Source organism: Saccopteryx bilineata, chromosome 3 (genome assembly GCF_036850765.1).
Source record: "Saccopteryx bilineata isolate mSacBil1 chromosome 3, mSacBil1_pri_phased_curated, whole genome shotgun sequence".
Lineage (NCBI taxonomy): Eukaryota > Metazoa > Chordata > Mammalia > Chiroptera > Emballonuridae > Saccopteryx > Saccopteryx bilineata.
The window spans coordinates 125,834,653-125,862,231 of NC_089492.1; the positions used below are offsets into that span (position 1 = coordinate 125,834,653).

Sequence of the window (27,579 nt, forward strand, 5' to 3'; positions counted from 1 at the left end):
CGTTATTCTGGGTGAAAGAAGTCAGACACAAGAGGTCATATAGTATGAGCCCCTTTATAAGGCAGGCGAGAATTCGACCAGTGAACCATAAATGCCCAGGTCCCATTTACATGAAATGTCTAAAACAGGCAACAGAAAGTAGATTAGTGGTTGCCGAGGGTTAGAGAGCTGGAGAATAAAGTGTGATTGCCAACTGATAGGGGATTTTTGTTTTGGGTAATGAAATGTACTGAAATTAGATAGTGGGGATGGTTGTACAGCCTTGTAAATACACTAAAAGCCACTGAATTGTACGCTTTAAAATAGTGAATTGATGGTATGTGAATTGTGATCCTCAAACTTTAGAATGTATAAAGACCACTTGCGGCACTTTTTAAGATATGAATTCTGGGCCTCTCTAACACCACCAAAATTACAGCCCAATAGATTCGCTGTGAAACCAGCAGTCTGCGTCGAAAGAACACAGTAGGGGATGCTGGTACACGTTATCAGCTAGGAAGCACATGTCTCACAACACAGGTATAAATAAAAAGGAACTGCAATTTAGAAGAGCTAGATTCAAATGCTGGTACTGCTCCTTCCTAGTTATACAACCTTAGGAAAGTCCGGTAGCCTCTCTGCTCCTGTTTTCTCAACTATAAAGTGTAAAGAAGAATGTCTTCCTCCAAAGAGAGAGTGTCATAAAATGTCAGGTAAAGCACATGGCACACATTGGTGCTCTATAAATGCTAGCGAATCCTAACTGGTGCCAATTCCATCCAACAAACATTGTCAAGCAACTACAACATAACAGGCCCAGGGTAAGGGGATGATAATTAGTAGAACAAGTTTTAAAAGTTATCAATTAATAGATTTTGCAAAATAGAAAAGAGACTTTAAAGACCAAGCATTATTGTTAATAAACTATTTAAATTAGATATTATTTTTCATGACTTTGAAAAAGCGAATTTGGGAGTGTATCGGGAAAAACAAAAACAATATGTGTTCAAGCATTTGATGATTATAAAGAATTTCTGAAAACTACTTAAGTAATAAAACTGAAAACTATACTGTACTGTTATACCTTTTCTTCCTTGGTACTTCCTCTCCCCAAGCAGAACACAAGCTCAGAATTTGGGACCATACCTTAAACTTCTCTCACACCCCTTTAGTATCCACTGATTGCTGGGGAAGATAGAAAATACTCTGTAAGCCTGACCAGGTGGTGGCACAGTGGATAGAGTGTCAAACTGGGACACGGAGGACCCAGGTTTGAAACTCTGAGGTTGCCAGATTGAGCATGGGCTCATCCGGCTTGCGTGCGTGCACACCAGCTTGAGCGCGGGGTCACTAGCTTGAGCGTGGGATCACAGACATGACCCCATGGTTGCTGGTTTGAGCCCGAAGGTCGCTGGCTTAAAGCCCAAGGTCGCTGGCTTGAGCAAGGGGTCTTTCGCTCTACTGTAGGCCCCCAATCAAGACACATATAAGAAAGTAATCAATAAATAACTAAGGTGCTACAACGAAGAACTGATGCTTCTCATCTCTCTCCCTTCCTATCTGTTCCTATCTGTCCCTCTCTCTGACCCTCTCTCTGTCTTTGGTCAAAAAAAAAAAAAAAAAAAAGGAAAGAAAATACTCTGTAAGAACAAACAATCAGTGTGGTCTGTTACCTTCAGGTCACGGTGAATAATGGGCGTTTTGCACTGATGGAGGCGGGCAACAGCTTCACAGGTGTCACAGAATATCTGCAGCACTTCATTCTCTGTAAAACCTGTTTGCAGGCGTTGGTTCATCAGGTTGACCACCTGGCCTCCTGAGAGGAGTGAAGAGCATAGGAGAGGTTATAAACATTCAGATTTGTCACTTACCCATAAGAATAATGGTTCTCCATAAAGCAACCTGGATGAAGGAAACAGAGCTGATCACTGGCTAAGCCAGGACTAAAACCCAGGGTCTTGACTCCCAGGCTGGCATTTGCTTTTTTACAATCCAGTGCATCCTCTAATGTGTCTAAAACAGTTTCCCTATTTTATAAGCACCCCAGACATGTGCTGCCCTCATTATCATTATGTCTTCAAGATTAGTAGCACTGACAATATGGTCTAGCTCTAGTTGCCTGGTTATACTGTCCTCGCTGTGTATGAGACAGGGCCACAGGTTCAACTTGCTGTATCTTTCAGTAAAAATCCAATTGCACAATAGACCTCAGGAGAAGGAAGAAGACAGTTTTATAGTCATACTTTAGGAACAGTCTGGTCTTACTGGCTTCACTACTGGTTTGTAGAAATGTTACACCAATATTTAATCTCCAATACCAAAAAGCTAACAGCTTCATTTACAAAATCATCTAGATCCCCAGATGCTCCTACTGCCTCATCACTAAACATTTTACTGTCCAAAATGGGATGGGCAGGAGGAAACAACCTGTCAAGTTCAAACTTGGTAGCATTTTAAAAATCAGATTAACAGGTATTATAGTAAAGGCTAAGTTATTGATTAACATCACATTTTTGGTATTATCAACATATTTTAAGTTTATGGACAGTCTCTTAAGACAGTAGTTTTCAACCACTTGACCATGGACCAGCACAAAATTTCTAGCAGACCTGCATGGGTCGGCAGACCGGTGGTTAAAACCACTGTCTTGCCTGACCAGGCGGTGGTGCAGTGAATAGAGCGTCTGACTGGGATGTGGAAGGCCCAGGTTCGAGACCCCGAGGTCGCCAGCTTGAGCGCGAGCTCATCTGGCTTGAGCAAAAAAAGCTCACCAGCTTGGACCCAAGGTTGCTGGCTTGAGCAAGGGGTTATTCCATCTGCTGAAGGCCCACGGCCAAGGCACATATGAGAAAGCAATCAATGAACAACTAAAGTGTCAAAATAAATAATTGATGATTGATGCTTTTCATCTCTCTCCATTCCAATCTGTCTGTCCCTATCTATCCCTCTCTCTGACTCTCTGCCTCTGTAAAAAATAATAAAAAATAAATAAATAAATAAATAAATAAATAAATAAATAAATAAATAAATAAAATTAAAAAAAAAACAAACACCACTGTCTTAAGGCAAGGAAAGTGTTAGTGGAAGTAAGGGTGATTACAAACCAGTGAGACAGTGACCCACACTTACAAGTGGAAGCTGCTTACGCCAAAAAAGTCAAACCTCCAAACAATGGCTATATGAAATGCAGTCAACTCTGAGTAAATTCATGCCACAGTCTGGATTTCCCAAGATAAATATTGCTTGAAACTCTGTGCTTTCAACTACGTAACTCCACTGTTAAGAGCAGCATGGCTTGAATGTAGCCTTACTAACAATTACAGCTCTCAAGGAAGGAAAGTCATTTCCATTAGACTAAAGGCTTCTCACACCCCATCACAAGGATGGTGGTGTGGGTGGAGAACAGAACACACAAGTGAGGGAGTGGGGAAGCTGAACTGTTTCTCTGGTTCATCACTGGGCCTTTATTATGTATCTTCAAATTTTGTTTTAAAGCATCACAAAGAACACATTCATTCTCATTCTGATACATTCTCATTCATACAAACATCAAAACTTCCTAAAACTAACAAAAATGATGTTTTTTGTATTATCCACCACTTTGAACTGTTTGTGCCACTGGTCCTTGCTATTATGAGAATAACCAAGAGATGACAGCAGACTCTATCTTTTAGCCTCTTAGTTTCCCAGTCTTTAAAACATGAACAAAATACATTAGGGTACAGTGCAATTACCGAAACAAACACCATGCTCTTGACAATAAGAGTGCTAGTGTGTGAGAGCTTAAGGTATGGTCCGTATACTCACCCCTACAGAAGTCCATCAGAATGAGCACTTCCCACACATCACCACTACTCACATTGTTGATACTAGAATCAATGTAACCCACAATGTTCTTGTGTCCCGACAAGTCCCTCTGTAAAGAAGAGATGAAATATTATCAGTTACAGACATGGACAGAGACAGAATAAGCCAGTCAGTTCTGTTAGCCCAGATAATTTAAGTACACAGAGATTAAGGAGCAGGGTCAAGAGCAGATTCCCAGTGATCTCTGAGATTCATGGCCAAATCTTCAAAAGCAATTCTAAAACCCTACTAAACCACAGCACTCTCTTGTACTACACTCTGGAACCAAATGGACACAGGTACCTGGTGGCTCACTGCATTAGTGATACATGAAAAACAGAAGCAAAGATTCACATCTCCAGAAAGACTGCAGAGGGGCTAAGAGGGGAGACACAGCATGAACAGTTAAACATGTGAATTTTTAATTCAGAAAAGTGAAACTGATGTTTTTTCCTAGTTGTAGGGACAAAAGTGAATTCAACTTGACTTTTAAACTGCTCATACTGTTTTACTCCCTTTAGGAACTATATGAAAATAACTGCTTTACAGAGTTCTGAAGGGACTATAATGGCATTCAGACTTAAGCATTTTGCTTGTAATTAAGCCTTTCAAGCCAACCAGCTGGGACAGAAATAAGACGAGTCATGTTTCCAGCTCTCTGGCTGGAAAAGCATGAGATCTCTCAGACTGCTTGTGAAATTAATTTTGTGTCAGGACCCAGTGAGGCACTAGAAGTTGCCCCTCACCCTGTTATCGTTATTTCAACATTCATAGAGGCAAATCTATGTAATGATGATGTTCAAAATCTGAGGTCATAAGTGAGCAAAAAGTGAGCTAGATTGGTAATAGGATTTTTGCACAAATACATTATTAATTAGTTTCAATAAATTATTTTACTTTCATTTAATAAAAAACGTGAGGGAGGGTATGGAAATGTGGTTCTGTAAGAGTTGCCACACCAATATGGCAGTTTGGACCACAGAATACTAACTATAACCACACTAATGGAGAGTCCACTGTTTAAAGTACTAAGTAAAGTCTCTTTCAATCTGAAATCAACATACCAAAACAAAAGGAAACCTCTTAATATCAAATGAACACAACTGAACCCTGAACATCAGGGTTAAAACTCATTTGAACTTTCCTCTGAGCAAAAGATTAAGAATGACTATTGTCTTAGTCTACCTTAGACTAAAGGTAGAAGGGTCACCACTGCAACTGGCAATGGGAAAGCGGCCAGAAGTCTATGCAAGAACGGTTTCAGAAAAGGGATGTAAAGGAGGTGAGAATGAAATTGGACTTGCAATGAATGTGAATTGACTATTTAGAGCCAGTGACTAGAGCTTACTCTTTCAGAACAGTTTGTGCTGAACAGAAACAGCATCGAGGAAAGGAACTTTTAGGATGGGACAGATCTGAGCACTGGAGAGTGGAAGGAGCCAGCCAGAAGAAGAAAGCTTTAAGGCTGCAATCCTCAATGAAACAAAGTCCGTAGGTAGGAGGGGTGGAGATTCAAGGCACTGTTACAGGGACTGGTCTTAGAAAGCAAGCAGGAAAGAAGAATGGATATGCATATTGGTTTAAGGCTGAAAAAATAAGAAAACTTAAGTCCGTTCACAGCTAGTTTTGTTTTTAGTAGAAAGCAAATTCATCTTCCAGTGCAAGGGAACAGTGACAGAAGTCTTATAACAACTGCTTTGGATGTAACAAATAAGAGATAATGAGGCAGACAGCAGTCTCTAGAATGCAAGTTCCTCCAGGCAGAAAGTGATTTCAGGACTCATGTTTGACAGGACTATTATTCCCTCTGCTTTTCAGTATTATTATCAACTCTTCTAGAACTTGTTTCCATTTACACAGTCCTGGAAATAGAAAGAAGTGGAAAGAAGTTCTTCAAAACCAAAATGGAGCAGAAGGTCATGTCCCTAAATGTCCACAAAGAGGAATGAAAGACTAATAATTTCTACATTTAACTGTTTGAAAAAGAATCAGCAATGTTGCTTGTGACTTTTTATCACTCAAGAAAAATAATAAAGAATCTACAAGAAAAATAAAAAGCATTTGGTGGAGTCAAAGGGAGGTTGAGGGCTATTAGAGGACCCAAGCTAGATCATTAACATCTGCAGACGGCATCCTAGAACAGTGTGCCAAGATATTTGCTGATGAATTCAAGCCCAAATTCCTGTTCATTTTGTCTTATGCAGAGATCCTGAACTATAGCCACTAGAAAAGACCATCTCTTTGGAGGGAATACCATGACTTTTAATGATTTGAGGGTGTAGCAACATCTTAGTTTTTAGAGAAAAGCATCACTGGTTTATAATTGATGGAGAAATCTGTCTGAACAGTTGTGAAAGGTAGTAAAGGTAAGAGAAAAATCTTACTGCAAATTGAGACTGGCTTGCATTTACGGCACACTGGCAGCATTTTTCAGCAGCCTCAGGCCAGAGGATGTCCCAACTTTCCCTGGCTTTAGTTAAAAGACGAGCCCAGGCTTACAGAGCAGATTGGACCTACAGGTATGGGATGGAACCCACACAGGGGAGGGGGCATCCCAGTTACCATTTGTTTACTCAGGAAGAGGCAGGATGAGGAGGAAAATGCTTTGATGCCCTTGGCTACAACTAATATTTGGAACTGGGGTAAAAGTCTATGAGTTTTAGGGAAGTGGAGAAGGTTCAGTTAAACTATAGATCAAATCAGTTTATATTACATGATTTAACAGTGATAAGACTAAAGAGATTGTGTTGTCATTTCAAACTTTAGGTTTAAATTAACATTAAACGAGATTAATAAAGTCCTGACAAACATGTTATTAGAAGACCTACCTTATTAAATAGATATCTAAAGTGGTTTATAGCTTATTAACTTTCATATTTAACTAACTGCTCGAAATGCTAAAAAAACTTTTGTATAAACACATGTAAAAGTTAGCATTTGAAAATTAGCCCTTCAACCAGATCCTATAGATTATTACAAATTTCAAGTTTATCTTGGATCTTAATTAATGATGCTTGTAGCACAGAGCAGAATTCTATCCCTAGCTTCAATATTCCTGCAGCAGAATTCTTACTTAATCTTAAGGGCTTATAACAAAATGGAGGACTCAATTCCTAAATACATCTCTAAAAACCTTTATATTTATGTTCAAGAAAAAAAAGATTAATGTTCTAAATAGATTATCAATAATATCACTCACCTCAAAATAGTAAAAATGAGTATTGCATATAACTAATTTCCCTATATACCATTTGCTCAGGCCCCCCTTCCTTGCAATGTCAGCATGATACCTGTAAATTCCTGTTTCTCATAATGCTTGCATTTGCATATAATAAAATCCCAAAGAGGTAATATTATCCCCTATCATTCTCCATTCACATAATTCAATGTTTTCTGATTTTATGAGTCAACATTATTGCTACCTACTTTTAGAAGCACACTATGGTCGCACAGACCTTTTTAATTAAATTTCAGCTTCTTCTTAATTTAGAAAATGAAGGAAAGAAGTTTTAAGGCCTGAAATTAGTTTATCTCCCCCAAAGTTGCTTCATAAAAGAGTCTTCTGCCTTACTATTCCTTCCCCCTTCTTTCTTTACAACTCTAAATGTCCTTGATACCTCTCTTCAAGGAGTTATTCACAGGCAAACAAAACCAAGCCCACTGCATTAGTAAAAGGAACCTCTGATACCTGGGCTGGTCCTGGAGTTCTACTGAAGGCCATGTAGTCTGGGGCCCTTGTGGGTTTCTGCTACATAAGGACCCAGCTATTCTCCTGCTTACATTCAAATGGACTCTCCCTTTTCTAAGTCTTACTCATTAATTAATCCTGTACTTACTAAATAGATCTCTAATGTCATTTAGAGTCTGATTCTAAGTTATGCAGTCAAATTTTAATATGCATATGAACCAGCTGGGGATACTATTTAATAGAACCTAATCCAGTGGTTCTGGGATAGGATTTGGGATGCTCCTGGTGAGTGGCACTTAACATAGCAAAGATTCAATGTGGTCCACAAACATTTGCTGGTTAGTAAACTGTTACCAGACCATAAAGACATAAGGAGCTTGTTTCAGGATCTCAATGAAGGAAGTCACTAAGCTAACTTTTTTTTAACTAGTGAGACTTGACCTATGAGAGAAACAGTTCAATGATTTAAATTCAGACACAAGGTGTTCTGAATATCACCCATACATTTTATATCGACAATTGATTTTTGATAAGGGTGTCAAGACTACTGAATGAGGGAAAAGAAATGGTGCTGGGACAACTGAGTATCAATATGCAAAGGAATGAAGTTGGATTCCTACTTTACAACATATATGAAAATTAACTCAAAATGTTCCAAGGATACAAAGAAAACATATGTGCAAAATCTTCATGATGTCAAATACTTAACACCATTTAATCATTTAGGGAAATGCAAATCAAAACCATGAGATATGACTTCACAACACTAGAATAACTATTATCAAAACCAGAGACAATAAAAAATGTCAACAAGATAAGAGATTATGGAAAACAGTATAGTCTTTTCTCAAAAAGTACAGTTGCCACATGACCCAGCAATTGAAACCCTATGTATAGTATATACCCAAGAGAAATGAAACATTATATCCACAAAAACTTGTAGATAAATGTCCAGAGCAGCATTAGGTTTAATAGTAAAAAATGCAAACAACCCAAATATCCATTGAGATAAGCAAAATGTGGTATATACCATACAAGGGAATATTATGCAGCCATGAAATTAATAAAGTATTGAGGTATGCTAGAACATGAATAAATTCTGAAAATACTATAATAATTAAAAGAAGTCAGCCCTGGCCAGTTGGCTCAGTGGTAGAGCATTGGCCTTGCATGTGAAAGTCCTGGGTTCAATTCCCAATCAGGGTACACAGGTGAAGCGACCATCTGCTTTTCCACCCCTCCCCCCTCCTTGTCTCTCTCTCTCTCTCTCTCTCTCCCTCCCTCTCTCTTCCTCTCTTGAAGCTATGGCTCAAATGGTTTGAACAAGTAGTTGACTCTGGGCACTGTTGCCAAGCAACAGAGCAGCGGCCCCATATGAGCAGAGCATGGCCGGGTGGATACTGGTTGGGGTGCATGCAAGTCTGTCTCTCTGCCTCCCCAACTCTCACTTGACTTAAAAAAAAAACTAAAATAAAGAAAGAAATCAGACACTGAAGGCCACACACTGTATGAAGTTATTTATAAGAAATATTCAGAACAGGCAACAAAATAGATTATTACCATGAACTAGAGCAAGGGAGAATGCAGAATGACTGCTAATGGTTATAGGGTTTCCTTTTGAGGTGATGAAAACATGTTCTGGCATTAGATAAAGGGTAATAGGTGAATGATCATGTGACTATACTAAAAAACAATTATATATAAAGGGTAAATTTTATCTCAATTTATAAAGAAAAGTAATATGACAAGTTGGGCGGGGGAATAAAATAAAAGAACACACAAGGAAAAAACAAAAAGAATATGATTCTTTGAGTAACACTGATCTAGAGCAGTGATAGTCAACCTGGTCCCTACTGCCCACTAGTGGGCGTTTCAGCTTTCATGGTGGGTGGTAGCAGAGCAACCAAAGTATAAATAAAAAGATAGATTTAGCCCTGGCTGGTTGGCTCAGTGGTAGAGCGTCGGCCTAGCGTGCGGAGGACCCGGGTTCGATTCCCGGCCAGGGCACACAGGAGAAGCGCCCATTTGCTTCTCCACCCCTCCGCCGCGCTTTCTTCTCTGTCTCTCTCTTCCCATCCCGCAGCTGAGGCTCCATTGGAGCAAAGATGGCCCGGGCGCTGGGGATGGCTCTGTGGCCTCTGCCCCAGGCACTAGAGTGGCTCTGGTCGCAACATGGCAACACCCAGGATGGGCAGAGCATCGCCCCCTGGTGGGCAGAGCATCGCCCCCTGGTGGGCGTGCCGGGTGGATCCTGGTCGGGCGCATGCGGGAGTCTGTCTGACTGTCTCTCCCCGTTTCCAGCTTCAGAAAAATGAAAAAAAAAAGAAAAAAAAAAAAAAAAAGAAAAAAAAAAAAAAGATAGATTTAACTATAGTAAGTTGTTTTATATTTATTCTGCCAAACTTAGCGAAAATCCGACATAAAGTACTTTGTAAGTAATTATTATTATATGCGTTAACTTGCTGTAACTCTGCTTTATAAATTTTATAAAGTAAAGTTACTTCCCTACTTTATAAATCACCATTACTGTGGAACCAGTGGGTGGTTAGAAAATTTTACTACTAACAGAGATACAAAAGTGGGCAGTAGGTATAAAAAGGTTGACTACCCCTGATCTAGAGCAACCCGACAGCCCAAATCTGTATCCCTGCTGTATCTTTTTGACAAGCAGTTTTCTCAGAATAATGCCATTTCCATGGGTCATCAGCCCATCTACAAACAGCTCATCTATAGAACTGTTCATCAGTGCTTTCTTACATCCAACTAGAAACTTCTACTTCCTGATTCCAGATTGTCCTCTTCAGAGCAAAAAGAACAAATTGACTATTTTCCTCTTCAGAGCAAAAAGAACAAATTGACTATTTTTTCACTTTCTAAACTCTCTCTCATCCAAACTGCATTTTGTTTATTTTTTTCCGGCAAAGTAACACAGTATGTATTATACACATGTACACAATTCTTGCAATCTCTGAGAGACGTAGGGTTCTTATGGCCTCTATTCCACAAAAGTCTGTGTTTGAGGCAGGGGCTTTAAAACATCACACAGGACTTTGACTAAGAATGGCAAGAATTTTTTTTTTTTAAGTAAATTGAATAGATGCATTTATCACTGCTTCCTTCAAAGCCTTAAGTATTTGCTTGTTAAAAGGCATGAACTGAAGACCTGCTTCTGGGAAGATGGAGTTGATGTATTTTCCCTTACTTCTCCAGCTCAATTCAACTGAATACTTTGGACATTATATACTGCTCACAAAAGTTAGGGGATATTTCAAAATGAATATGAAGCAACTAAAAAAAGAAGGATTTGATTTTTAATTTTAAACAAGAACATCAGAAAAGCAAATGACAAGTCAAAGAAAGTTGTTTGATTATGCAAATGAGATGTAAAACCAACTTTTATTTCATTGGTGAAAATGCATTATACAAAAGGTTGAAAGTACTGGATATCGCCTGACCAGGCGGCGGCACAGTGGACAGAGCATTGGACTGGGATGCGGAGGACCCAGGATAAAGACCCTGAGGTTCCCAGCTTGAGCACGGGTTCATCTGGCTTGAGCAAAGCTCACCAGCTTGGACCCAAGGTCGCTAGCCTGAGCAAGGGGTCACTCGCTCTGTTGTAGCCCCATGGTCAAGGCACATATGAGAAAGCAATTAATGAACAACTAAGGTGTTACAATGAAAAACTGATGATTGATGCTTCTCATCTCTTTCCATTCCTGTCTGTCCCTATCTATCCCTCTCTCTGACTCTGTCTCTGTAAAAAAAAAAAACTACTGGATATCTGCATGTTCCCTAATCCCCTAATTTTTTTTTCTTTTTTTTTTTTTACTGAATCATACCTTACACAATTTATTATTCTGAACATTGTAAATGTACTAGCAGTCCCACAGTGATTACTTCAAAAGAGTCTAGTTTATAAATATATCACAATCGTTAATAATGATAAGCAATAAACTCAACTGACGATCATAAAATAGGTGACCATAGTTCAAAACACATGTATTATGAAGCTACCAGGTACCTGCTCTTCACCCCTGGATGCTGAAAAGACACATGAATAACACAGTTCTTCACGTTTTACAAAACAGAACTATGTCTATTTTATAACAGCTCATCATCAAATAGAACAATTTTTTTAACTTTTTTATGTGTGATATTAGAATGTTCTATTTTTTTTTATAAAATAAATTTTTATTTAAATGGGGTGACATCAATAAATCAGGGTACATATATTCAAAGAAAACATTTCCAGGTAATTTTGTCATTTAGTTCTGTTGCATACCCATCACCTGAAGAGAGCTCGTCCTCCGTCACTCTCTATCCAGTTTTCTTTGTACTCCTCCCCCTCCCCCCTCCCTCCTTCCCTCCCCCACCCCCCGTAACCACCACACTCCTGTCCATGTCTCTTAGTCTCACGTTTATGTCCCACCAATGTATGGAATCCTGCAGTTCTTGTTTTTTTCTGATTCGCTTATTTCGCTCTGCATAATGTTATCAAGATTCCACCATTCTGCTGTAAGTGCTCCGATGTCATCATTTCTTCTAACTGAATAGTATACCATGGTGTATATGTGCCCCATCTTCTTTATCCAGCCTTCTATATTTTTTTTTACAGTGATTAAAAAGCCTTTAAGCAAACTCTTGGCCAATACAGCAAGAATCCATAAAAGAGTAGTGTCCTTAATATGTTCACGAAGTCCAAGTTGGACCCATCACCATGTCAAATCCCTAAAAAATGCAACCCAACCACAGTTCAGTCTGTAGGATCTGTCACAGGGAGCAGGAGTCCAGGAAAAGTCCACATCCAGGAAAAGTCCGCATGGCACTGGAGTAGTCACCATTCTATACTTTGCAGCTCATGTCCAAGTCCCAGTGACCGCTGCTTCTAGCTGGTAATGATTCAGGTAGACTGGAGAAGCCATTTGCAGCATGCGCGGATATGGAGCTTCTGTTCTCCTCTGCCTGGAGAGATGAGACCAGGTAGTTTTTCCCTGGAGCTCTGCAACTGTGGCATGGTAAAGAGAACCTTGGGATACACTAAGCTGGGTGGCAAAGGTAGATTCATAATAGAAGTTGGAAAAGGGGGTAAAGAGAGCTCGAAATTAGGAGTAGGCCCCAGCCTGAAATATGAGTGGGGCATTGAGATAGGAGGGATAAAGGAAACACTATATATTAAGAAAAGCAGCAGAACATAGGACTACCAACACCCACAACAGAGATCTTTGAGGGAAAAATAAAAAACCTGACTATTCAGGCCAAACATAGTTAAGTGGCCCTTGTGCAAATGAGATCAGTTTACCTGCTTCTTGGAACAAATACCCTGGGCTCGTCCACAGTGTCGTAGATGGGGCCGATGGCCCTGGGCACCTTCAGCCTTCAGTGGCAAACCCCAGCATTCTGGGCAAGGTTAGGTCATAGGTGGCTAGAGCAGGGCTGGAAGAGACTGAACCCTCCCTTAGAGGAGCGAGGGGGAAGCCTACCTTCCAGTGTCCCTGTTTCCTCACAGTAGAGGCATGTAAGCCTGGCAGGCTTTAGCTCAATGACCTTCCTTTCCACTATTGAAGCAGGACCCAGATGGCATCCTAGGAGACCCCTTTGGGGCGTTGGAGCCTTTAAGGGCAAATCTAAAAACTGGTAGCTCCCCTGATCTCTATTGGGCTTTTTCTGCCTCTAGGTATCTTAAAAGCCATGCTCAGAAGATCTCGCTGAGGGGTTTGGGGATCCCCATCCGCCTATATAAATCTTTTCCATATATCAGGAGCTATTTGGAAAAAGACAAAACAGTGTTATTAGCTGGATCTAATAAAGAAGGTAGTAGTTTTCAGGCGAAAAAGATTTGGTGTCTCCTGTTCATCAGCCTTCAAAAGAAATGTAAAAAAAAAAAATTATTTTTTTTTTAAAGTAAAAAGCGTGATATGGTAGACCCGTAGGAGTTCCAGGATATGACTACCCCCTTTTAATTTTTTTTTTAAATTGACCTTAAAATGTTTGCTGAGTACACTTTAATAATACCTTAACTTTAAAGATTGTAAGCATGACAAAATACAGTAAATGCTTTTGCTCTATATGCAGGAGCATTTTCAGTTAAGCTAGTTTAGGAAATCCAATAATAGAACAATGCATACAGACCATGAGCCATAGCATGCTTAGCAGCCTCTCCTGTTTTGACAGAGGTTACTATAGATCCGAAATATGAAGCCACTGTAATGTGGACATACGACTGTTTGCCAAATGAAGGTATATGAGTAACACCCATCTGCCAAAGTTGTCCTGGTAGGGGTCCTTGAGGGTTAACTCCAAATGAGGGGGCAATATAGGACCCCTTGGACAGGATTCCCCAATCTGCTGTGCTGCTTCCCAAGAAAGTTGAAACTGTCTACACCGGGCTGCAGCATTCTGGTGACGAATAGTATAAGACTGACTTGTTCAGTCTGTCATGTTTGCTCCATATAATTTTCTTTTGGGTAGCTTGATCAACAAGGGCATTCCTAGGCCCTGGCCGGTTGGCTCAGCGGCAGAGCATCGGCCTGGCGTGCAGGATTCCTGGGCCAGAGCACACAGGAGAAGCGCCCATCTACCTCTCCACCCCTCCCCCTCTCCCTCCTCTCCGCCTCTCTCCTCCCTTCCCACAGCCAAGGCTCCACCAGAGCAAAGCCACCTCGGGCACTAAGGATGGCCCCATGGCCTCCGCCTCAGTTGCCAGAATGGCCCTGGTTGCAACAGAGCAACATCCCAGATGGGCAGAGCATTCCCCCCCGGTAGGCATGCCAGGTGGATCCCAGTCAGGCACATGCGGGAGTCTGTCTGACCGCCACCCCATTTCCATCTTCAGAAAAATACAAAAAACAAATAAAAGAAAAATACAACAAAAAACAAACAAACAAAAAAAGAAAAGAGTAAAAAAAAAAAAGGACATTCCTTTGTGTTAAAGCTCCAGGGAGCATGGAGTGAGCTTGAGTATGTCCTATGAAACATGGAGCTCTATGTTGACATATAAGTCTTTGGAGAAGGAGGAACTGCTGAAATAGTTCATCAGCATTTGAGCAGTCTTTATAGTGGAAACACCGTAAGTAAATATTTGCTGTCTGTCTATAGATTAAAGGGGGAATATGGTAAATGCTGAAAAGCCATGATCTTTGTGCCCCTCCCCTCCCCCAACTCCCCTCCCTCTCCTCCCCCCACCCTGTAACCCCAACCCTGCTGTCCATGTCTTTGAGTCTCATCTTTATGTCCCACCTATGTATGGACTCATATAGTTCTTAGTTTTTTCTGATTTACTTCTTTCGCTCAGTATAATGTTATCAAGGCCCATCCATGTTGTTGTAAAAGATCCTATGTCATTTCTTATGGCTGAGTAGTATTCCATAGTATATATATACCAAAGCTTTTTAATCCACTTGTCCTCTGACAGACACTTGGGCTGTTTCCAGATCTTTGCTATTGTGAACAATGCTGCCATAAACATGGGGGTGCATTTCTTCTTTTGAAACAGTGCTATGGTGTTCTTGGGGTATATTCCTAACAGCGGTATAGCTGGGTCAAAAGGCAGTTCGATTTTTAATTTTTTGAGGAATCTCCATACTGTTTTCCACAGTGGCTGCACCAGTCTGCATTCCCACCAGCAGTGCAGGAGGGTTCCCTTTTCTCCACATCCTCGCCAGCACTTATTCTGGGTTGTTTTATTGATGAGCGCCATTCTGACTGGTGTAAGGTGATATCTCATTGTGGTTTTAATTTGCATTTCTCTAATCATTAGTGATGTTGAACATTTTTTCATATGCCTTTTGGCCATCTGTGTGTCCTCTTTGGAGAAGTGTCTATTCATTTTTTTTGCCCATTTTTGGATTGGATTGTTTGTCTTTCTGGTATTAAGTTTTACAAGTTCTTTATAAATTTTGGTTATTAACCCCTTATCAGACGCAATGTCAAATATGTTCTCCCATTGTGTAGTTTGTCTTTTTATTCTGTTCTTATTTTCTTTAGCTGTGCAGAAGCTTTTTAGTTTGATAAAGTCCCATTTGTTTATCCTGTCTTTTATTTCACTTGCCTGTGGAGACAAATCAGCAAATATATTGCTGCGAGAGATGTCAGAGAGCTTACTGTCTATGTTTTCTTCTAAGATGTTTATGGTTTCACGGCTTACATTTAAGTCTTTTATCCATTTTGAGTTTATTTTTGTGAGTGGTGTAAGTTGGTAGTCTAGTTTCATTTTTTTGCAGGTAGCTGTCCAATTTTCCCAACACCATTTGTTGAAGAGGCTATCTTTACTCCATTGTATTTCCTTACCTCCTTTGTCAAATATCAGTTGTCCATAGAACTGTGGGTTTATTTCTGGGTTCTTTGTTCTGTTCCATTGATTTATGTACCTGTTCTTATGCCAGTACCATGCTGTTTTGAGTACAATGGCCTTATAATATAACTTGATATCCGGAAGTGTGATCCCTCCTGCTTTATTCTTCCTTTTCAAGACTGCTGAGGCTATTCGTGTTCTCTTTTGGTTCTGTATAAATTTTTGGAATATGTGTTCTATATCTTTGAAGTAACTCATTGGTATTTTAATCGGTATTGCATTGAATTTATAAATTGCTTTGGGTAATATAGACATTTTAATGATGTTTATTCTTCCTAACCATGAGCACGGTATATGCCTCCACTTATTCATATCTTCCCTGATTTCTTTTATCAATGTTTTATAATGTTCTGAGTATAAGTCTTTAATCTCCTTGGTTAGAATTATTCCTAGGTACTTTATTTTTTTGGTTGCAATGGTAAAGGGGATTGATTCCTTGATTTCTCTTTCTGACAGTTCATTATTAGTGTATAAAAATGCCTCTGATTTCTGAGTATTGATTTTATATCCTGCCACATTGCCGAATTCATTTATCAGGTCTAGTAGTTTTTTGACTGAGACTTTAGGGTTTTCTATGTACAATATCATATCATCTGCAAATAATGATAGTTTTACTTCTTCTTTTCCAATTTGGATGCCTTTTATTTCTTTTTCTTGTCTGACTGCTATGGCTAGGACTTCCAGAACTATGTTGAATAAGAGTGGTGAAAGGGGGCACCCCTGCCTTGTTCCTGATCTTAAGGGAATTGCTTTTAATTTTTGCCCATTGAGTATGATGTTGGCTGTGGGTTTGTCATAGATGGCCTTTATCATGTTGAGATATGTTCCCTGTATTCCCACTTTGCTGAGAGTTTTGATCATGAATGGGTGCTGGATTTTATCAAATGCTTTTTCTGCATCTATTGAAATTATCATGTGGTTTTTCTCCTTTCTTTTGTTTATGTGATGAATCACATTGATTGATTTGCGAATATTGTACCAGCCTTGCCTCCCAAGAATAAATCCCACTTGATCATGGTGTATGATTTTTTTTCATATATTGCTGGATCCGGTTTGCTAATATTTTGTTGAGGATTTTTGTATCTAAGTTCATCAGGGATATTGGCCTATAATTTTCTTTTTTTGTGTTGTCTTTGCCTGGTTTTAGAATGAGAATTATGCTCGCCTCATAAAAGGAGTTTGGAAGTCTTCCTTCCTCTTGAATTTTTTGAAATAGCTTGAGAAGGATAGGAGTTAGTTCTTCTTTGAATATTTGGTAGAATTCACTTATAAAGCCATCAGGCCCAGGACTTTTCTTTTTGGGGAGTTTTTTGATAACTGTTTCAATCTCATTTGTTGTAATTGGTCTGTTTAGGTTTTCTGATTCTTCCAGATTGATTTTTGGAAGATTATATGATTCAAGGAATTTGTCCATTTCATCTAGGTTGTCTAGTTTTTTGGCATACAGTTCTTCATAGTATTTTCTTACAATATTTTGTATTTCTGTTATGTCAGTTGTTATTTCTCCACTCTCATTTCTAATTTTATTTATTTGAGTCCTCTCTCTTTTTTTCTTGATGAGTTTCATTAAATGTTCATCGATCTTGTTTACCTTTTCAAAGAACCAGCTCCTGGTTTCATTGATCCTCTGTATTGTTTCCTTAGCCTCTAAGTCATTTATTTCTGCTCTGATCTTTATTATTTCCTTCCTTCTACTAGCTCTGGGCTTTACTTGTTGTTCTTTTTTCTAGGTCTTTTAGATGCAGGGTTAAGTTGTTTATTTGAGCTTTTTCTAGCTTCTTCTTTTTTTTTTTTTCTGAAGCCGGAAACGGGGAGAGACAGTCAGACAGACTCCCGCATGCACCCGACCGGGATCCACCCGGCACGCCCACCAGGGGCGACGCTCTGCCCACCAGGGGGCGACGCTCTGCCCCTCTGGGGCGTCGCTCTGCAGCAACTAGAGCCACTCTAGTGCCTGGGGCAGAGGCCAAGGAGCCATCCCCAGCGCCCGGGCCATCTTTGCTCCAATGGAGCCTTGGCTGCGGGAGGGGAAGAGAGAGACAGAGAGGAAGGAGGGGGGGTGGAGAAGCAAATGGGCGCTTCTCCTATGTGCCCTGGCCGGGAATCAAACCCGGGTCCCCCGCACACCAGGCCGATGCTCTACCGCTAAGCCAACCGGCCAGGGCTCTAGTTTCTTGAGGTACGCCTGTAATGCTATAAACTTCCCTCTCAGGACTGCTTTTGCTGTGTCCCATAAATTTTGAGTTGATAATGTATGCTCATTATCGTTTGTTTCTAGGAATTTTTAAATTTCTTCTTTGATCTCATTGTTAACCCATTCGTTATTTAATAACATGCTATTTAGTTTCCAAGTGTTTAAATGTTTTTCAATTTTTCTATTGTGGTTAATTTCTAGTTTAATGCCATTGTGATCAGAGAAAGTGCTCGATATGATTTCAATCTTCTTAAATTTGTTGAGCCCGCTTTTGTGCCCTAAGATGTGGTCTATTCTAGAGAATGTACCATGAGCACATGAAAAGAATGTATATGCTGCTGCTTTAGGGTGAAAGGTTCTGAAGATATCTATTAAATTGAGTTGATCTAATATATCCTTTAAGTCTGCTGTTTCTTTGTTAATTTTCTTTCTTGAGGATCTATCTAATGATGTTAATGGGGTATTGAAATCCCCTACTATTATAGTATTGCTGTTGATCTCACCCTTTAAGTCCATCAAAGTCTGCTTTATATATTTAGGTGCTACTATATTAGGTGCATAGATATTTATAATGGTTATATCTTCCTTTTGGATTGCTCCCTTTATCATTATATAGTGACCTTCTTTATCTCTAACTATGGTCTTTGTTTTAAAGTCCATTTTGTCTGATATAAGTATTGCTACCCCAGATTTTTTTTCATTTCCATTTGCATGAAATATTTTTTTCCATCCTTTTATCTTCAGTCTGTGTGCATCTTTTGATTTAAGGTGTGTCTCTTGTAGACAGCATATGTATGGGTCCTATTTTCTTATCCATGCAGCTACCCTATGTCTCTTGATCGGATCATTTAATCCATTAACATTTAAGGTTATTACTGATATGTAATTGTTTATTACCATTTTTTTTTCTTTAAAACTGTATCCCTCTTTTCTTGTATTCTTTTTTTCCTTTGATCTGTTTACAACAGGTCCCTTAGCATTTCTTGCAGCCTTGGTTTGGTTGCAGTGAATTCCTTGAGTTTTTTTTTTGTCTGTAAAGCTTTTTATTTCTCCTTCCATTTTATTGACATAGCACTTTGCATAATATCTTTTTTTTTTTAATTTATTTTATTTATTCATTTTTAGAGAGGAGAGAGAGACAGAGAGGGAGAGAGGAAAGAGAGAAGGGGGAGGAGCTGGAAGCATCAACTCCCATATGTGCCTTGACCAGGCAAGCCCAGGGTTTCGAACCGGCGACCTCAGCATTTCCAGGTCGACGCTTTATCCACTGCGCCACCACAGGTCAGGCCTCTCCTTCCATTTTAAATGATAGCCTTGCTGGATAAAGTAGTCTTGGTTGTAGGTTCTTGTTCTGCATTACTTTGAATATTTCTTGCCATTCCCTTCTGGCCTCAAGTGTTTCTGTTGAGAAGTCAGAAGTCATCCTTATGGGGGCTCCTTTGTAGGTGATAGTCTTTTTTTCTCTAGCAGCTTTTAATATTTTCTCTTTATCACTTAGCTTTGGTATTTTAATTATGATGTGTCTTGGTGTTGGTTTCTTTGGGTTTCTCCTTAATGGAGTTCTCTGTGCTTCCTGAACATGTGATATGTTTTCCTGCCTTAATTGGGGGAAGTTTTCTGCTATGATTTGTTTGAACAAAGTCTCTATCCCTTGTTCTTTCTCTTCTTCTTCAGGAACCCCTATGATGCGGATGTTGTTTCTCTTCATGTTGTCACAGAGCTCTCTTAGAGTTTCCTCAGACTTTTTGAGTCTCTTTTCTTTTTTCTGCTCTGCTTCCGTCCCTTTATTTATCGTGTCCTCTAACTCGCTAATTCGATTCTCTGCTTCATCCATCCTGCTTTTAATTCCTTCCATTGTATTCTTTATTTCAGATATTGTATTTGTCATTTCTGACTGATTCTTTTTTATTATTTCAATGTCCTTTTTTATATTTGTTATCTCTTTATTTAGGTTTTCATAATGGCCATCTATGGTTGTTCTAATATCTTTGAGCATCCTAACAATCGTTATTTTAAACTCTGCATCTGGTAATTTGGCTATATCTGATTCACTTAGGTCCTTTTCTGGGGATTTCTCTTGGTTTATTTGTGTTGTAATTCTCTGCCTCCGCATTTTCTCTTCACAGGAGTGGCTGTGATCACGCGCTTGGGTGTACAAGCGTTGGTTGCCTTGGACTTTGCCCCACCCCCGTGTGTGACGTTATGCTCGGTCCTGAGGGCACTGGCAAGCACCTTTGCTCAGCTGCGGGTCTCAGCCTGTTTCCGGGCTTTCACCCTGCCCTTGCAGGAGGAGCCCGCTCGAGGAACGACTGCTAGCCTTGGCTCTACCACCGGGCAGGAATGCGTGCCCAAGCTCAGCTCAGTAGCAGAACTCCGCCTTTTCTGAGCTTTTGGCTCCACCTCTGCGGGAGGAGCCAGACACCAAGTTAGACCGCAAGCCTGGGTTGCACGGGCGGGGCAAGGCTGTGCTCCTCTGCCCTTGCCCTGGGGCTTGTCTCCATCCTTTCCGGGGTTCCCGCCCTTCTCCCACAGGCTGGATTACAGGCTGACGGCAGCTGAGTTTGACCGCTTTTGCACGCCCCCTTCCCCCAGCCAGGCAAGATTGAGCTCACACCTGAGCCCAGTGGTGGCCAGCCGGCTGCCGCCCCTGCCAGCAGAACCGCGCTTTTGTCTCCCGCTGCTGCCGGCCCTCCAGCGCACCCTCAGCTGCGTGGGTGGGGGCGTTGCAGCTCGGACCCTAAGACTCACTGCTGTAGACCCAAAAGCTCCCTCCTTCTATACAACTCTGCTCTGAGTGCTGCCGGGTAGCTTGTTTGGCTGCTCTCCTGCTTCCCTTTGCTGGTATTGCAGTTTCCGGGGGAAATATTCACTTCAGCTTTGGGGAGTGACTCGTCCCAGGGGTTAGGGTGGCCATCTCCCAAAATGTTTCTCCCTGTGCCTCCCAGATTATACTCTCTTCCTGTCACTCTGGTCCTCTCCCCTCTCCCTCTGTCCCCAGAAGCCCCAGGTGAGTGTTTGTGAGAGAGATGTTCTGCGCAGTTCCTTTAAGAAGGATCCTGGGTCTGAGAAATCAGACTCTTTCTCACAAACAGTATCCTGACTTATTTCCAGCTAAATATTGTCCTTATGCCTCTTCTGGGCTCTGGGGCTGCAGGCTGGGGCTTTGTTCCTGAGGCTCAGGACTCTTCCCCCTCTGCTAAACTCACTTCCCGCCACGCGAGTCTCTCCCTACTGCTGTTCGCTCCGGGGAGCTGGGCAGCCCTCTCCACGTTTCCGCTTTTCCTACCAGTCTCGGTGTGGCTTCTTCAGTGTTCCTTGGTTGAAGAGTCCTCTTAGTTCAGTCCAATGTTGGTTTTTCCAGATGATAGTTCCAAAAATTAGTTTGTATTCCACTTTGGTTCTGGGAGGTAGATGTTGGTACCTCCACCTACTCCAGCGCCATCTTGTCTTCGCTAATATCACTCTCCTTTCCAGTTACTACCCAGCCTTGCTCCCAGGCAATTGCTGATTTGTTTTTTGTCACTATCAGAATGTTCTGAATTTCAGCTTTCTTTTGAAATTCATTGGCTTTCCCCCCTAAAGGGATACAGTATTGAGTGCTAAGGTCTGAGCTGCACCACCTCACCCACGCTGCTGAGTGCTCGCTGGAGGACAGGTGGTGGGATGCGGAAGCATGATCCCGTCAGTGGGGACAGAAACCAGGCTGGCTATGACTGAGGACGGGGTGAGCTCAGTCCCGCCCAGTGGGGGCAGAGGTTGAGGGCGGCTGTGGCGGCAGAAGGGGCCCACAAAAGTGGTCTGGCCTGGCTGTGGGCCGGGTGAGCAAGAGGGATCCAGACTACAGTCCTGCCTGCAGGTGCAAGGCGAAAACCAGGGAACCAGTGGAGACCCATGGCTGAGCACAGGAGCACAGCCCTACCTGTGGGAGCAGGGTGAAGACCGAGACCAGCCAGGCCTTGTAGCCTGAGCATGTTAACACAGCCCCGCCCCTGGTGGAGAGGTAGAAACCACAGCAATTGCTGCAGCAGGCTGGCGCTGGCAAAGCCCATACCCAAACACTGGAGGCAGCAGCAGAGCAGGTGGTGGGCCTGCAGACAGACCACACCTAGGGAACACAGAGGCCACACCCACTGGACTCCTGTGGCCATACCCTTCTTTTACACAGACAAAATGGGAAGGCAGAGAAATGCAACCCAAATGAATCAAGATAAATCCCAGAAAAGGACTTGAATGAGTCAGATATAACCAAATTACTGGATGCAGAGTTTAAAATAATGATGGTTAGGATGCTCAAAGATCTTAGAACAACAATGGATGGACATAACGAGCACCTAAATAAAGAGATAGCAGATATAAAAACGGACATTGAAGTAATAAAAAAGAATCAGTCAGAAATGACAAATACAATATCAGAAATGAAGACTGCAATGGAAGGAATTAAAAGCAGGATGAATGAAGCTGAGGACTGAATCGGCAAGTTAGAGGAGAAGATAAACGAAAGCATGGAAGCAGAGCAAAGAGAAGAGACTCAAAAAGTCTGAGGACACTAAGAGAGCTCTGTGACAACATGAAGAGAATTAACATTTGGATTATAGGGGTTCCTGAAGAAGAGAAAGAACAAGAAATAGAGACCTTGTTTGAAGAAATCATAGCTGATAACTTCCCTGATTTGATGCAGTAAAAAGTCACATGGGTTCAAGAAGCACAGAGAACTCCATTAAAGAGAAACCCAAAGAAATCTATACCAAGACACATCATAATTAAAATACCAAAGCTAAGAGATAAAGAAAGAATACTAAAAGCTGTAAGAGAAAAGCAGTCTATTACCTACAGAGGAGCCCCCATAAGGATGATATCTGAGTTCTCAACAGAAACACTTGAGGCCAGAAAGGAATGGCAAGAAATATTTAAAGTAATGCAGAACAAAAGCCTACAACCAAGACGTCTTTATCCAGTGAGGCTATCATTTAAAATGAAGAAATAAAAAGCTTCCCAAACAAACAAAAAATCAAGGAAGTCATTACAACCAAACCAATGCTGCAAGAAATGTTAAGGGGCCTGTTGTAAACAGAACAAAGGGGGAAAAGAATACAGTAAAAGAGGAAGGTAGCTTTAAAGAATAAAATGGCAATAAACAACTACATATCAATAATAATCTTAAATGTAAATGGATTAAATGATCCAATCAAAAGACATAGGGTACCTGTGTGGATAAGAAAACAGGACCCGCCTGACCTGTGGTGGCGCAGTGGATAAAGCGTCAACCTGGAAATGCTGAGGTCGCCGGTTCGAAACCCTGGGCTTGCCTGGTCAAGGCACATATGGGAGTTGATGCTTCCAGCTCCTTCCCCCTTCTCTCTCTCTCTCTCTCTCTCTCTCTCTCTCCCTCTCCTCTCTAAAATGAATAAATAAATTTAAAAAAAGAAAAGAAAACAGGACCCATACATATGCTGTCTACAAGAGATACACCTCAAAACAAAAGATACACATAGACTGAAAGTAAAAGGTTGGAAAAAAATATTTCATGCAAATAGGAATGAAAAAAAAGCTGGGGTAGCAATACTCATATCTGACAAAATAGACTTTAAAACACAGGCTATAGCAAGAGATTAAAAAGGTCACTACATTATAAATATCTATGCACCTAATACAGGAGCGCCTAAATATATAAAGCAGACTTTGATGGACTTAAAGGGTGAGATCAACAGCAGTACTATAATAGTAGGGGATTTCAATACCCCACTAACATAACTAGATAGATCCTCAAGAATGAAAATTAACAAACAGCAGACTTAAAGGACACACTAGATCAACTCGATTTAATAGATACCTTCAGAACCTTTCACCATAAAGCAGCAGAATATACATTCTTTTCAAATGCTCATGGTACATTCTCTAGGATAGATGACATGTTAGGGCGAAAAAGGAGTCTCAGCAAATTTAAGAAGATTAAAATCATATCAAGCATCTTCTCTGATCAAAATGTCATAAAACTAGAAATGAACCACAACAGAAAAACTGAAAAATACTCAAACACTTGAAAACTAAATAGCATGTTATTAAATAATGAATGAGTTAACAATGAGATCAAAGAAGAAATAAAAAAATTCCTAGAAACAAATGATAATGAGCATACAACAACTAAAATTTATGGGACACAGCAAAAGCAGTATTGAGAGGGAAGTTCACAGCACTACAGGTATACCTTAAGAAGCTAGAAAAAGCTCAAATAAACAACTTAACCCTGCATCTAAAAGAAATAGAAAAAGAACAACAAGTAAAGCCCAGAGGTAGAAGGAAGAAAATAGTAAAGATCAGAGCAGAACTAAATGACATAGAGGCTAAAAAAACAATACTGAGGATCAATGAAACCAAGAGCTGGTTCTTTGAAGAGGTAAACAAGATTGATGAACCTTTAACCAGATTCACCAAGAAAGAAAGAGAGAGGACTCAAATAAATAAAATTAGAAATGAGACTGCAGAAATAACAATGGACACAACAGAAATACAAAGGATTGTAAAAAAATACTATAAAATTAGACAACCTAGGTGAAATGGAAAAATTCCTTGAAACATACAATCTTTCCAAAATCAACCTGGAAGGATCAGAAAACCTAAACAGACCGATTACAACAAATGAGATTGAAACAGTTATCAAAAAACTCCCTGGGCCAGATGGCTAACAGGTGAATTCTACCAAACAGTCAAAGAAGAACTTACTCCTAACCTTCTCAAGCTATTTCAAAAAATTCAAGAGGAAGGAGGACTTCCAAGCTCCTTTTATGAGGCGAGCATAATTCTCATTCCAAAACCAGGCAAAGACAACACAAAGAAAGAAGCCAATATCCCTGATAAATTTAGATGCTAAAATCTTCAACAAAATATTAGCAAACTGGTTCTAGCAATATATGAAAAAAATCATACATCATGATCAAGTAGGATTTATTCTAGGGAGGCAAGGCTGGTACAATATTCACAAATCAATCAATGTGATTCATCACATAAACAAAAGAAAGGAGGAAAACCACATGATAATTTCAATAGATGCAGAAAAAGCATTTGATAAAATCCAGCACCCATTCATGATCAAAACTCCCAGCAAAGTGGGAATACAGGGAACATATCTCAACATGATAAAGGCCATCTATGACAAACCCACAGCCAACATCATACTCAATGGGCAAAAATTAAAAGCAATTCCCTTAAGATCAGGAACAAGGCAGGGGTGCCCCCTTACCCTACTCTTATTCAACATAGTTCTGGAAGTCCTAGCCACAGCAATCAGACAAGAAGAAGAAATAAAAGGCATTCAAATTGGAAAAGAAGAAGTAAAACTATCATTATTTGCAGATGATATGATGCTGTATATAGAAAACCCTAAAGTCTCAGTCAAAAAACTACTGGACCTGATAAATGAATTCAGCAAGGTGGCAGGATATATAATTAATACTCAGAAATCAGAGGCATTTTTATACACCAACAATGAACTGTCAGAAAGAGAAATTAAGGAAGGAATTCCCTTCACTATTGCAACAACAACAAAAAAGTACCTAAGAGTAAATTTAACCAAGGAGATTAAAGACTTATACTCGAAAAATTATAAAACATTGATAAAAGAAATCAAGGAAGATACAAACAAGTGGAAGCATATACCATGTTCATGGGTAGGAAGAATAAACATCATTAAAATGTCTATATTACCCAAAGCAATTTATAAATTCAATGCAATACCAATGACATACTTCAAAGATATAGAACACATATTCCAAAAATGTATATGGAACCAAAAAAGAACACAAATAGCCTCAGCAATCTTGAAAAGGAAGAATAAAGCAGGAGATATCACACTTCCTGATATCAAGTTATACTACAAGGCCATTGTACTCAAAACAGTTTGGTACTGGCATAAGAACAGGCATATAGATCAATGGAACAGAACAGAGAACCCAGAAATAAACCTACACCTTTATGGACAATTGATATTTGACAAAGGAGGTAAGAGCATACAATGGAGTAAAAACAGCCTCTTTAACAAATGGTGTTTGTTGTGAAAATTGGACAGCTACCTGCAAAAAAATGAAACTAGATCACCAACTTACACCATTCACAAAAATAAACTCAAAATGGATAAAAGACTTAAATGTAAGCCGTGAAACCATAAGCATCTTAGAAGAAAACATCAGCAATAAGCTCTCCGACATCTCTCACAGCAATATATTTGCTGAATTATCTCCACAGGCAAGTGAAATAAAAGACAGGCTAAACAAATGGGACTATATCAAACTAAAAAGCTTTTGCACAGCTAAAGAAAATAAGAACAGAATAAAAAGACAAACTACACAAGGAAAGAACATATTCAACAATACGGCTGATAAGGAGTTAATAACCAAAATTTATAAAGAACTTGTAAAACTCAACACCAGGAAGATAAACAATCCAATCAGAAAATGGGCTAAAGAGATGAATAGACACTTCTCCAAAGAGGACATACAGATGGCCAAAACGCATATGAAAAAATATTCAACATCACTAATCATTAGAGAAATGCAAATTAAAACCACAATGAGATATCACCTCACACCAGTCAGAATGGTGCACATTAACAAAACAACACAGAATAAGTGCTGGCAAGGATGTGGAGAAAAAAAGGGAACCCTCCTGCACTGCTGGTGGGAATGCAGACTGGTGCAGCCACTGTGGAAAACAGTATGGAGATTCCTCAAAAAATTAAAAATCAAACTGCCTTTGACCCAGCTATCCCACTGTTAGGAATATACCCCAAGAACACCATAGCACTGTTTCAAAAGGAGAAACGCACCCCCATGTTTATGGCAGCAATGTTCACAACAGCAAAGATCTGGAAACAGCCCAAGTGTCTGTCAGTGGAAGAGTGGATTAAAAAGCTGTGGTGTATATATATATGTGTGTGTATATATATATATATATATATATATATATATATATATATATATACACACACACACACATACATACATACATACATACATACACACACACATACACACACACACACCACAGTATTCCATTATATATATATAATGGAATACTATGAGGCCATGAAAAAGAAGGAAATCTTACCTTTTGCAACAGCATGGATGGACATGGAAACTATTATGTTAAGTGAAATAAGCCAGGCAGAAAAAGAAAAATAACATATGATCTCATTCATTTGAGGAATCCAATGAACAATGTAAACTGAGGAATGGAACTTAGACAGAAGAGAGATCAAAGAAACCAGAGGACAAGAGAACAGAGGGAAAGGGGATGATAGGATGGGATAAATCTGAAGGAAAGGGGGGAGGGTGCTATGGGGAGGGGTGCAAAGAAGATGTTGAGGGGAATATGGGGGAGAGGGAATGCATTTGGGGCAACACTAGAATCTATGTAAACACAATAAATTAAAATCAATAAAAATAAATTTAAGTGTAATGTGGTGTCATGGATGGGATCCTGAAACACAAAAAAATATTTGATAAAAATAAAATATGAATAAATTATGGA

General features: G+C 40.0%; 1 protein-coding gene across 14 annotated transcripts in view; it reads right to left on the reverse strand.

Annotated features, from left to right (window-relative positions):
• Positions 1-27,579, reverse strand: part of AAK1 (AP2 associated kinase 1) — a 224,210-nt gene that overhangs the window by 83,975 nt on the left and 112,656 nt on the right. For all 14 annotated transcript variants that reach the window (XM_066267309.1, XM_066267308.1, XM_066267314.1 and 11 more), the window contains exons 4-5: positions 3,787-3,895; positions 1,653-1,795 (exon numbers count right to left, since the gene is read on the reverse strand). In XM_066267309.1, coding sequence (XP_066123406.1) covers positions 1,653-1,795; positions 3,787-3,895 — 252 coding nt within the window. The remainder of the gene's footprint in view (positions 1-1,652; positions 1,796-3,786; positions 3,896-27,579) is intronic.